This window comes from Schistocerca americana, chromosome 5 (genome assembly GCF_021461395.2).
Source record: "Schistocerca americana isolate TAMUIC-IGC-003095 chromosome 5, iqSchAmer2.1, whole genome shotgun sequence".
NCBI classification, from domain to species: Eukaryota; Metazoa; Arthropoda; class Insecta; order Orthoptera; family Acrididae; genus Schistocerca; species Schistocerca americana.
Genome location: NC_060123.1, coordinates 501,854,420 through 501,867,995, shown reverse-complemented (window position 1 = coordinate 501,867,995; position 13,576 = coordinate 501,854,420). Strand labels below are relative to the sequence as shown.

The 13,576-nt window shown below is 36.5% G+C and overlaps 1 protein-coding gene across 2 annotated transcripts in view; it reads left to right on the top strand.

The window, feature by feature from the left end:
- The window catches only part of LOC124615478 (aldehyde dehydrogenase, dimeric NADP-preferring-like), a 182,716-nt gene that overhangs the window by 150,609 nt on the left and 18,531 nt on the right, over nucleotides 1–13,576 (top strand). For both annotated transcript variants that reach the window (XM_047143401.1, XM_047143402.1), the window contains exons 6-8: nucleotides 2,519–2,682; nucleotides 2,796–3,026; nucleotides 3,125–3,322. In XM_047143401.1, the coding sequence (XP_046999357.1) occupies nucleotides 2,519–2,682; nucleotides 2,796–3,026; nucleotides 3,125–3,322 (593 nt within the window). The remainder of the gene's footprint in view (nucleotides 1–2,518; nucleotides 2,683–2,795; nucleotides 3,027–3,124; nucleotides 3,323–13,576) is intronic.

Here is a 13,576-nt window from a genome sequence, read left to right as displayed (position 1 = left end):
GTGCAAAATACTAACACGAATTCCCTACAGAAGAATGGAAAAACTGGTAGGAGCAGACCTTGGGGATGATCAGTTTCGATTCCAGAGAAATGTACGAACATGTGGGATAGTACTGATTCTACGACTTGTCTTAGAAGATAGGTGAAGGAAAGGCAAACCTATGTTTATAATATTTGTGGACTTAGATAAAGCTTTTGACAATGTTGACTGGAATGCTCTCTTTGAAATTCTGATGGTAGCACAGGTAAAACATAATGAACAAAAGGCTATTTACAACTTATACAGAAACCAAACAGCAGTTTTAAGAGTCAAAGGGGCACTGAAGGGAAGAAGTGGTTGAGAAAGGAATGAGATAAATTTGTAGCCTATCCCCAATATTATTCAATCTGTATATTGAGCAAGCAGTAAAGGAAAGCAAAGAAAAGTTTGCAGCAGCAATTACAGTTCAAGGAGAAGAAATAAAATCTTTGAGGTTTGCTGATGACATTGTAGTTCTGTCAGAGATGGCAAAGGACTTGGAAGAGCTTTTGAACAGAATGGACAGTGCCTTGAAAGGAGGATATAAGGTGAACACCAACAAAAGCAAAAGGAGGATAATTGAATGTAGCCTAATTAAGTCAGGTGATGCTGAAGGAGTTAGATTAGGAAATGAGACTCTGAAAGTAGTAGGTGAGCTTTGCTATTTAGGCAGCAAATTAACAGATGATGGCCAGAGTAGAGAGGATATAAAATGTACACTGGCAATGACAAGGAAGAATTTCTGTAAAAGAGAAATTTGTTAACACTGTATATTGATTTAAGTGTTAGGAAGTATTTTCTTACAGTATTTCTGTGTTGTGTAGCCATGTATGGATGTGACACCTGGATGATAAACTGTTTAGACAAGAAGAGAACAGAAGCTTTTGAAATGTGGCGATACAGAAGAATGCTAAAGATGGATAGATCATATAACTAATGAGGAAGTACTGAACAGAACTGGGAGAAAAGAAATTTGTTGCACAACCTGACTAGGAGAAAGGATTGGTTGACAGGACACTTTCTGAGACATCTAGTTTAGTGTTGGAGAGAAGTGTAGAGAGCAAAAGTCATCGAGGGAGACCAAGAGATAAATACAGTAAGCAGATGCAGAAGGATGCAGAGATGAAGAGGCTTGCACAGGATAGCGTAGCATGGAGAGCTGCATCAAAACAGTCTTCAGATTGAAGACCATGACAATGATACTCCTGTCTTTTTCTAAACATTTTTGTACTCTCTACTTTTATCAGTTAACTGAAGTATTTCTTCTGTTACCCAGCGTTTCTTCACGGCTACCTTCCTTGTGCCAAACTCACCTGTTCAACATCTGTGATTGCTGATTTTAATGATGTCCATTCCCATTCAACAGAACTACCTATTGTAGTACTGAATATCACAGGATCTACAGAATTTCAACCACTCATTATTCCCCAGTACTTCAGTGTCCCACTTCTTTCTGTTTTGATTCTTTGAAATTATTCTCTTGAACTTCAGTCTACTCTACATCATTACTAAATTGTGATCAGAGTCTCCCAGGTACAGCTCACAATCCAGGATCTGATTTCCAAATCTCTATCTGGCCGTGAGGTAATCCTTCTGGAATCTCTCCATGTTTTGCAAGAGTATCTCCTCCTCTTGTAATTTTTGAACAATTTATTAGCTATTAATACCTGAATTTATTGCACAACTCATTCTCCTGTCTCATTCTTACTATTGAGCCCATACTTTCCCTTAACCCATCTAAGGTCTATGATGTTGGCATGTTTATATGAACTACTGTTGTTCATGTTGATTCACTTTAGATTTTGATAAGAATAATCCCAAAACTTATTCTCTGCCCTATCTTCCAGTCCACAATGAATACTACTCCTGTTGCACCATTTGCTGCTGCTGTTGATATTATCCTATATTCAAGTGACCTGAAAACCTTATCTTATTTCCACTTCAGTTCACTGACCCACACTATATGTAGACTGAGCCTTTGCATTCCTCTTTTCAGATTTTCTAGTTTCCCTTCAATTTTTGAACTTAATATCCCCATGCTCTGATTCACAGAATGTTACCCTACTATTGATTAGTCAGTGTTTTTCTCATGGTTACCACCATCTTGGAAATCACCTCCCCATCCCCCACCCCTGGGGACCTGAATGGGGGCTAATATGGAATCTTCATGACACTTTCTCATGTACAGCTCATGTTTCCTGTGTATCTGTATTGTGTGTCTTTAATGCAGTGGTTTAATTTGCCTCCTGTATCCTAATTCCATTGTTCATTGCTGATTCTTCAGCCTCTTAGCGGCAATTTCCCACTCCAAGTATAAGAGGAGGCCTCTACACACTCCTCTGCCCTCTTTGACAAAGTCACTGGTAGAAAGAGGGTTACTCCTTATACCATACATACCCTGTAACCCCAGGGATTATGAGGGAGCGTTGTGGAGTTATGACATATGTAGACAAACCTCACTTACGAAAAAGTAGTTTATAGCTTTTGATTTTATTTTTAGGACTGTTTCCATGTTGTCGAGGGTGGCGTGGCTGAAACAAGTGAACTTTTGAAAGAACGTTTTGATTACATTTTTTACACTGGCTCAACACATGTTGGTAAAATTGTGGGAGCAGCAGCGAATGAACACTTGACACCAACAACTTTAGAACTGGGAGGTAAAAGGTAAGAATATTACATTATTGAATGTAGTAGCTGTTGCTTCATTGGAGTAAGTGGCATCTACCTTTAAAAATATACTATTTCAGTTGTTTATATAGATAGCTTTATGTTGACAGCCCAGTTTACTTGGATTCTACAGCAAATATGGACATTGCAGTAAAACGAATTCTTTGGGGAAAGTGCCTTAATGCAGGCCAAACATGTGTAGGGCCTGATTATTTGATGTGTACTAAGGATCTAGAGAAGCGATTTATTGCAATAGCTAAAGAGGTGCTTCGGGAATGGTATGGAGATAATCCAAAGAATTCACCTGATCTTGCTCGAATTGTTACTGATCGACACTTCCAGTAAGTTCCACATCATATAAATAGAATGAATTATTCAAGTAGATGTCAGAAACCTAAAATTCAAAGATCTGTGTTAAATTTTTTTCATTTGTTTGTAGGAGGTTACAAGCATTCCTCAGTAATGGAACTGTTGCTATAGGAGGTGAAACTGATCAGTCAGAAAAATTTATTAGTCCAACAATCCTCACTGATGTTAAACCATCAGAACCTGTTATGCAGGAAGAAATTTTTGGACCAATTCTTCCTATAATAAATGTGGACAGTGCTTTTGAGGCTCTCAAATTCATAAATAATCGGTAAGTCCAGTATTTTACTAGAGATACATTGAGCTAATATTTATTTTTATTTTTATTGTTAGACAATGTGCCTTCATTCTGGTAAACAAGTTAAAACAAATTTATGAGTTTAATAACTGAAAAGATGTAATAAATTACTAGTAGGCACTTACAAGTAAAGGCTGTGATCATAATAATATTAGTAGGATATTTGATGTCAAGTACATTACATTTACAGCAATTACATGAATAAAGGTCTACACAAAAATACAGTAAGTGAGCTACTGATATCATATAATGTTATGAGTAATGATATTATAAAAACTATAGAATGCTATGGACATTCCATTGTTCAGTAATGAGTAATGAATTATTTCAAGTGATAAAATGGATGTGCAGGTAATTGGTAATATAACATGTTGTATTTAATTGCATGCCTAGGAACATCTTGTACAGCTAGTGGAAGTTTACTAAATTACTCACGGTCTCTCTCTCTCTCTCTCTCTCTCTCTCTAAGTCCAATTTCAAAGTATGGAATGAAACACTAACTTTTATTTCGTGTAATCTTTTACTGTCTCAACTCTGAATACAGCTTTAACCTTTTACATAAACTCGATGAAACTCATAAATCAACTCACAATTGGCATCTTATTGGTTGTGAAACCTCTAGTGCTTCCACTTGGGCTTGCATCCATCCATTATATGTAACAGTAGTAATCAGTAAAATTTAAACAGTACATCATTAGTATTAATACTATTGTAAAATTATGATGAAAAACTACTTATCTGCAAACATTTTATACAAAATTTCATAAAATTGAACAAATATTTTTGAAATAAGCAAATTCTAACTATGCTACTTAGCTATCATGATTGTCTTCATTTACAGAGGTCTAAATGCTTAAGTTTTATTTCTTAATACAAAGGAGTGCCTTTAAAATCATGTTAAAGATCACTAAAGACTAAGGTCTATATGTTTTGAATAATCGACTTTGACATTTTACAATGTTTTCCAGAAATTTCTGTTTCATAATTTTTGTATATTTAATACAAAAAGTTGCATTAAATCAGCTAATTTCATGTTCATGGATTTGAAATTATTGATTTGGCAGAAGAGAAAATATATATATATATATATATATATATATATATATATATATATATATATATATATATATATATATATATATAAAATTTCAATTTGTGCAGTTTCATAATCTTGCATATGAAATGATCTCTAGAACTTTATTATCAGCAGGTCATTAAATTACTTCAAATCATGTTAGATAATTGTTATTAAATGTGGAAGTAATAAACACAGTCATAACAATATGACAACATAATCAAAGTTGCCATGTATTGAGTCGTACATTAAAGCTGGATAATAAACTTACTTAATTGGGTATAATATGAAATCTAAGGATGTTACATTGGAAATTGGAGTTGTGTTCATGACCTGTTGTTGTTACAAATTAAATTAATTAGACTAGGTCCTGATTACTGGAGCTCCACAAACTACACAGAAAATAACAATGGTTCCTACAGTCATCATCTTTTCTAAAGAGATCAGATGTTTGGTATGCAATTTGTATGGAGGTCTGGTAATTAAGGCATGCTCTAATGGATTTATTTTGTGTAACAAAAAGTCATGAACACAACCAGATTTGTTACATATTATTAAAGCAAATAATAAGAGACTTTTTATCGAAAAGCAGAAGCATTGAGTCGTCGACAGGCACATAAAAAAGAAAGATAACTTTCTGCCTTTTGTAATGAGTCCTTTCCCTAGCTACAGTACAAATCTAGAATATGATACAAATACAAATGTTTTATTCCACTGTTGAGCATATTTACATGCAATTGGTGTTGTCAGTGTTAACACAATAATAATATAAACTTCAGCATGACAAATGTTATTAACTACAATATAATAATACAAGATGGATACAATACATATTTGTGCAAATGTCAATAGCAACAAGAAGTTTCCTAACAGATCAATTACAAGATAAATGAACTACATAGTTCAGTTGTTTCACTTCCACTTAAATTCACTTAACTGCTTAATGACCTTTCTCATACACAAGCATGATGATTTCACACTGCATAGTGAGTGGAACCACTAAAGTATCTTCCATCATACATTTGAAAATAAAGCCATCTCTCAATAAAAAGTTTTCAAAAGGTCGTTCTTTGAGTATACTCTTGATTGCTGCCAAACCATCATCATTCTCTTGCTCTTTCCTGATTTTAGCTATTAAGGCATCTGCAAAACCTGACAGTACATTTACATGACTTAAGGCATCTACATATTTACCCTAGAACCAGATGGTATTCAATGGTGTAGGAAGACTCTTTCAAGACTAAAGCCCATCTTGCTACTCTTGGTGACAAGTCATTCTTATCCATAGTGTTTTGGATGCAGTTCATTAAAGTTTTAAAACATATTCCTATCAACTACACTTGGAACTGCATTAAGGCATTGGAAATAGCTAGAATTTCAAGCTCATAACTACTACATTCTTCCCTTTCACATGTTTTTTTACTCATATAATTGATGGAACTTGTCAACATCTGGATAGTTTTGTAATAACACAGCTCCAAACCTTCTTTGCCTGTGTCTGTGTGCAGCTCAGTTCCACATTTTGGGTTGCAGATTTTTAAAACTGGATCTGATGAAATGATATCTTTGAGCGTCTTGAATGCTTACCTCTCCTCCTTTTTCGAACTTATATTCTCCATTAGTTCTCACTCGCTCATATGTTCGGAAATATTGTAAAATAATTTGAGATAAACTTCCTAAAGTATCCTGTTAGTTCTAGGAAACATTGCATTGCTACAATAGATTTTGGTTCTGGAAAACTTTTGAACAGCTGTTGTTTTCTCAGAAGATTGGATTTGTCCACACCGTACAACATACGCAAGGAACTCATCAGTGCTCTTCAAGAGATAGCATTTTGCAAAATTAATTTCCAAACTACATTTTGCTGCAGTTTTTCACATTGAACCAAGAGGCTGAAGTGTCTCATCATCACTCTTTATTGGTATTATAATATTGTCCATGTCAGTAAATATTTATAAATGTAAAGTTCTTTTGAGCTAATGCCCAAAAAACAGTGTTTATAAAATACAGGCTCACTGCAAGTGAATTTGATAATCAAACACTCTTAAACTGCAATTGCCCCGAGTGTGTCTTAAACAAGGTATATTTTTGGCTTTCCTTTTCAACACAACATGAAAAAAACCTTTCATGAGCTCTAGTGTGCAAAAGATCTTCTACGAAGGGCAACAGGTAACAATCTTTCACTGTGATTTTGTTGAATTTTCTGTGTTGCATGCAGATGTGACACTCTCTATTTTTTTCACAGATGCAACTTGGCTAGCATTCTCAGATGAACTTGGTTGTATTATTCCTTGATCAAGCCACATCTGCACTTGCTCATAAACAATTTTTTTCCCTCTAGATGAAAATCTTGTAGGTCTGCTATATTCTGGTTATTCATCTCTCACAATACTCTTTGTTCTGACATCAGCGGACTTTGTCTTGTTGGAGTTAACTAGTCTAGTCCCTAAACCTTAGCTAAGCTTTCAATATCTAACACTGGTTTATCTTCTACATGGATGTATATAACACAAGTTTCCCTTCTGGCTTCATTTTAGTACTCTGTTCTTGTTTGGTCTAGAAGATCACTCCCAACTACCATTTCTAAATTCATATAGTCTCTAGAAACTACATAAATATATGTTTCAATTTTCACATTATTAATCTCAATGATGCCTGCAAAACACCCCTGTGGAGATATGGAAGTTTTTCCCAAATCCTATCAAGACAATATCTGTATCTTGCAAATTTGTAACATTCGTAATCTCATAAACAAGTTGTCATAACAATTTAAGTTGACTGCCACAGTCAATGAGCACCTTCACCTCTCATTTACTTATTCATACATTATTAAATATATTATTGTTAATACTCTTCTTTAAAATGTTTTCATTCATTGTCACCCTCTGATTATTCTTCTCCTGCCATGCATTCACATGTGATATGTCCAAAGTCACTGCAACTGAAGCATCTCTTTCCCTTGGTTGCAATCACAGAACACGTGACCAATGGCATCACAATTGAAACACTTTATGTTTGAATCCCAAGCTGCTCTTCTAGTATTTCTGTAACTTGAGTCTTTAGCACCTTTCTCACTGGAGTCTCCGAAATTCTCATTGTTGTAACTTTCATTATTATTATTTTTTTTTTTTTTTTACATGACATCAAAGATTTCTGCAGTGCTTCTTTCTTCCTTAAATGTTTTCACGCTTCCATTGTGATAAAACAGAAGTTTTGTGCCATAAATCACAGCTATTATCAATATCAGCATGCATGGCAATTTCTTTCAATACAAGAAATTATTCTTGAGGAGACTCTTCTGTTTCTTCTCTCACCAAGACACCAGTTGGCAGATCTCTGCAGCACTTGTTTGTGTGTCACATTCTTCTTGCAACATGTTTTTCAGTGCAATCCACACTGTAAGACCCTTCTTACCCTGAATAAAAACATCATCTAAACTTTCAAGTGATTTTTCTGTGTGTGTGTGTGTGTGTGTGTGTGTGTGTGTGTGTGTGTGTGTGTGTGTGTGTGAAAACAAGCATTAGTAGCTGACTCCAACCCATTAAAAATTCCGTTTCCTCTCCGTTAATGATCCATTTTTTAAATGGATATCCATCACTGTCACTAAATGACTTAAGAATGCCATAAAAGAACAAAAAAAATTACATTTATCTTGTGAATCTGCTGAGAATTGTGTTTCGGTTTTATCGCCTTTTCATAAATTTGAAATTTTTTCCATCTTGTTTTTGAGTAAACTCAGTCTTTTATCACTACTCATTTGGATTGCAACCTCTTCATCATCACCAACATCATCACCATTCTCTTCACATTCTGTGTCATTATTAGTTTTCGCCACAAGTTTGTCAGTGTTGGGTAAATAATAACAAAGTTTGGTAGTCATTTCATTTCTGATAGCATCATCTGTACACAATATATTTCAGATTACTTCCAACTCTGCTTCTCAAAGTGCTGGTTCAATAAATGACTTCTTATCTTCAAGTTCACCAGAACTGACTGAAAACTAAAACCACAAAATTCCCTCAATCATTTCTGATATCTTCTGTTATCTGGAGTTGTTCTGAAACTTAACAAATGTTGAGATTTAATGCTTGTAACTGAGACAGAGATAATATTTTTATTCACTTTTTTTATTTTTCCTAACATGTCCAATTCTCCTTTTGCCACAATGTTTAAAATTTCCCTTTGCACTGCTCTGCAACTGCTAACCATACTTAGATGTGAATTCTCATTGTAGATCCAAAACCAAACCAATTACACATCGTACGTTGCTGCAGCAAAATGGTACTCAGAAAAGTTCATCTGAAGCATCTTAGATTAGGCAGCAAAACAGCATCATTACTCATTAGTTGATTCCAGACAGAGCCATTAAATTTGTAGAAAAAATGGTCCCAACTTTCGTATAGTACTGTTGATTGTTCTCGCAGATAGAACCTCTAATGCTGGAATCCCCAAGTGGGAATATCAACGAAATAGGAAAAGACTGTCATTTACCATAAAGATGATATGTTAAATTACTGATAGGCACAATTAAGACATCTGCACAAAGCTTTTGGCCACAGCCTTCTTCAGTAAAAGAGAAACGTACACCATTCATTCACACAAGCGAGCACACCTGAAAAACACGACCGCCTACTCTGGCAGCTTGGGCCAGCATGGAATGAAACATCATCTTCCAATGGCACAGGCACTATGGTGACTAGATGACCTGTGGTGGCCCATCAGAAGCTGGCAGGGCGAAGGGATCCCACCTTTTCAGCTGGAGCTGCTGGCATCACAGTAACGGTGGTGGTGCTGTGGTGATAGCTGCAGGTTCTCTTTCCAGTGCCGGTGGTGTGGGGTCCAATGGAGGCAAAGATGGCTGAGGCTGCAGGGTCCTCCTGGACACTGAATCAGCAAATGAAAAACCCACAGCAGGATCATGCAGCTGACACAACTGAAGCTTATTCTTCTGGCACTTCTGCCACCTGGTGTGGCCCTGTCAGACCTATAAAGAGCAACCTATGACTTTGGTGATAACTCCTCATTCCCTGTGCCTATGTCTGCCAAAAACTCTGAAAAAGAAAAGAATGGTATCATTTACATTAAACTTAGAGCCCTATGGAAGACCACTGCAGAAAATGTAGCAAGTGAAGCAGTGTCCTGTGTTGCATGGCTGGGAATGATATGACGAAGGGAAGAGCTCTAACACCTGCTCCCACATATGGGAAGTGTGCAAATTTTTCATATGATGCTTGAATGTTCAGACAAAGCATTCCACATGTAACGGAACCTATTAAAGGCTTTACTTTACCGAAGTATGCGTTACCCTCCAAATCTAACCAGTTTAACGAGTATTTATGATTATAGAAAAGTTATTGCATATGTTAACGATGATTGCATAACATGTCTCCATAAACAGTCAACCCATTAAATTATACTGAATAACCAACCCACACAAAAGTTAATATCACTTGATCACTGATACAGCAAATGTCATCATGTAAAAACACTAAGTTCATCTTAAGTAATTAATATGAAGTACGAAAAATAGTGGCCAACTTACGTATTTTGGATCTCCTTAAATAAAAATCACCCAGTGAAACCTATTTCTTCACTAGGACCGTTCTCACTCAGTATTCACATAAACACTCCTATTTTAGACGAAAACCAATGTAATTCTTAATAATTCATGTTATTTACTTATTTATGCAAATTAGAGAAGTCAATTGACAAACTTCTAAAAAACTGTCTTTTTGTAACAAAGAATTATTCTGTCAAGTCAAAAAATCTGTCTGTCATTTTAATAACCTGTTAAATTATGTCACTCAATATAAATTAATAACTTTTCTGCACAAATTAGAACAACAGATGTACATGTGACTTATGAACTATATCTCTTTTTAGTAGTTCTTTGACAAGGTTATAAATACAAGCAGCAAGAAGGGAGTGGAGTCTGAATGTCACTTTGGTAAAGTGTGTATGTGTGTTATTGTTCCAGGTTGATAAACATTGCAAAGAACATGTAAAAGAAGTGCTTCTTTGTGTTGTCATTGACTTTGGTGGACAGTGGAACTAAGACGGCCACCAGAGTAATAAATATTTGGAGTTTAAATATTTGTTGGTTTCGCTCGTTATTTATCATCAAAAGCACATCAAAAACACGGGACCTCATCTTTTTACCCCTAGACAACCAGATTTAGAGCCAGCATTAGCATCGAGACACAGAAGCGATCTAGCAAGCAGCAGCGATTACCACAGTGCATTTTAATGGGGCCAAACTAACATCAAGTGCTAACAAGCTCCATAAATGGGAGTGAAATAGTGCGATTATAGCAATATCTATGACTAGGCGACCATTACACACATCATCATGGATTGAGGGTGGAATGGTGCTGTCATCACATGCTTAATGCCGTTTGTGTCAGAAGACTGTTACACTTCTGCTGATGTAAACTGGGGTCATTGTCCAAAACCAACAGCTCTGGTAGACCTTCGATGCAAAAAATAATTGTCAGATTCTTTGCAGTACTAGATGTTGAGGTGGATTGCATGGGTGCTACAAACAGAAACTTGTTAAAGGCATCTACAACAATAAGCTGATGGGAATTCCAGAAGGGACAAACAAAGTCTATGAGCAGATGCTGTCAAAGGGCACTGGGCTTGGACCAATCAGAAAACTTCTGTGGCAGAGCAGCCTGGCGTTCCACACATGCCAAACATTGTGAAGTCAATTGTTCCATTTGAATGAATATGCTGACCTATGTACAATGGTGGTGGGTGTGCTGCTCTGTGTGTCCAATGCCCCAAAATCCTTGATGGAGAAAGTAAAGAATTTCCTTCTGAAGCAAATGTGGTATAACCACACATTATAGATCATTTTCTGTACATAACACCCTGATGGATGGATAAATTCTCCCAAAGAGTAAAATAACAATGTACAACCAGATCACTGATCTACTTAATTGAAAGTGGCCAACTGGTATGGAGTTACTGCAACAGAAGCTTGAGAATGGGGCCCACAGCCACTGCCTCAGTAATCTGTCAGCAGTCAGTAGAAAAACTGTCAAGTGTTTCATCATCCTGAACATCAATGTGGAAACAAGAACCTCTAATGTGTCAAATGGCAAGTTGGTACCGACTGGTAAGTGAGAGAGCATGTCTGTCTTCAAATGGTTAGCTGTGGACCTGTACAAAATTTTGTATTGGTAATTTGAGGGCAGCAGAGACAGCACTGCAACTTTTGCATGAACTTCCTTCTCAATTTGTGAGTAGCTGCACAGTGCTTTGTCGAAGAGTTTGAGTGTGAAGGCAGTTAGCATGACCAGTTATCCAACATTGTGAGAGAGAACAGCACCAATCCCATAAGAGGATGCATCAAGCCAAGCATGACTGGCCTAGTGGTATCAAAATTTACCAAACAATGGTCACTCAGAAAAGCATGATTCAGTTTCCAAAATGCAACCTGACACTTCAGAGTCTAGCCAATGTATCTAGGAGCTGCGACGTTAATTGTGACTGCAAAGGGTGGATATCTTGACTGTTGATCACACATCCTAAATAACAGTCTGGAAGATGGCGTACCTACTTGTCTTTTATTACAACACTTGAGACGATTTACTGGTATTGGCAAGATGTTCATCAAGATTATGATCTGAACAACTAAGTCATCCAAATAGTTCAAACAAAAAAGAATGGTAGCAGAGTCAACTATGACAAACAAAACTGGAAAAATTGCAGGTGTGGACACACTGCCAAAGGGCAACCCCCAAAAACTTAAATAACCCCATGTTGGTGTTGATCTCAAAAACTTGATGTGACTGTACATCCAAAGGAAGCTGCAAATATACATCACAAAGATCAGTCTTGGAAAGTAAGCAGCCTACACCAAGTTTGTCCATTAGTTCCTATGACCAAGGCAAAGGAAAAGAGTCAATCATAGTCTGCAGATTTACTACTGCCCTGAAATCTGCACATAGTGTAACCTGTCTGAAGGTGATGCCCACTGAGTGGCTGCTACAGGGGAAATCATACCATTGTCCAACCAAGATAAGAGTTTTTGTGCCACCTGATCTCTGATAGCATGAGGGATGAGCTGTGCTTGGCAAACCTGTGGTTGCACATTGTTTTTCATAGAAAGTGAGCCTCAGAATTTGGAAACTGTCACAAAATTCCTCACAAAGTTCAGCTACCCTGTCCATTAGGTACACAGGAGTTTGCAAAGAGAATATTGTCTTGAATGTGCAAACCAAACAAATTAAAATAATCCATGCCAAAAATATTTTCACTGGCACAAGTGCACAAAACTGTGGATGAAACTATCTTGGTAATGTTATGAAAAGTGGCATGTAGGCTGCAAATACCTAACACAGGAATGTCATATCCACCATAAACAGGATTTGCCTGTGACTCATATAGCTTAGGCTTGCCTAACAGTTCATAAGTGCTTCTGTTCAACGCATTCACTGATCCACCAGTGTCCAAATGCATGCATATTGCTAATCTGCAGAGTGAGAAACAACTTATTGGCTTGATGCTGAATGAAAAAACTGCACGACTTCATCACTGTTGCACCTGATTTGCACTGTGTAATACTAGAACCACTACTGGGCTTGGAAAAAAATTGCATTAACATTCATGAACTGAGACTTTTGAGAATATGCAAAGTGCGTGCTGGACTTGCCTTTTTTAAGCAGGCATCTTGAATGTGACTATGCTTGCCACAATGATAACACATAATGTCATAATGGGGTGGAGACATTTTGTGTTTTTACCCACTACTTATATCCAATGTATTGTAGAACACTCCCAACTCTGCTTCTGAAAATGATGCTTCAATAAATGACTAGTTAGCTTCAAGTTCAACAGCTATTGACTGAAAAATAAAATCAGAAAATTCTCTCGGACTTTTCCAATTTCTTCTGTCATCTGGAGCTGTTCTGAAAATTAACCTATGTAGGATTTAATCTTTCTACCTGGGGCACAGATTATATTTTTATTTACTTTTTTGATTTTTTCTAGCACTGCCATTTCTAGATTTTTTTCTTCGTTGGCTATTTCTCCTTTTGCCGAGTGTTTAAAATTTCTCCTTGTGTCACTCTGCTATTGCTAGCCATGGTTAGCATATGAATTCTTGTTGTAGATCCAAAAGCATTCCAATTACACATTGTTACATT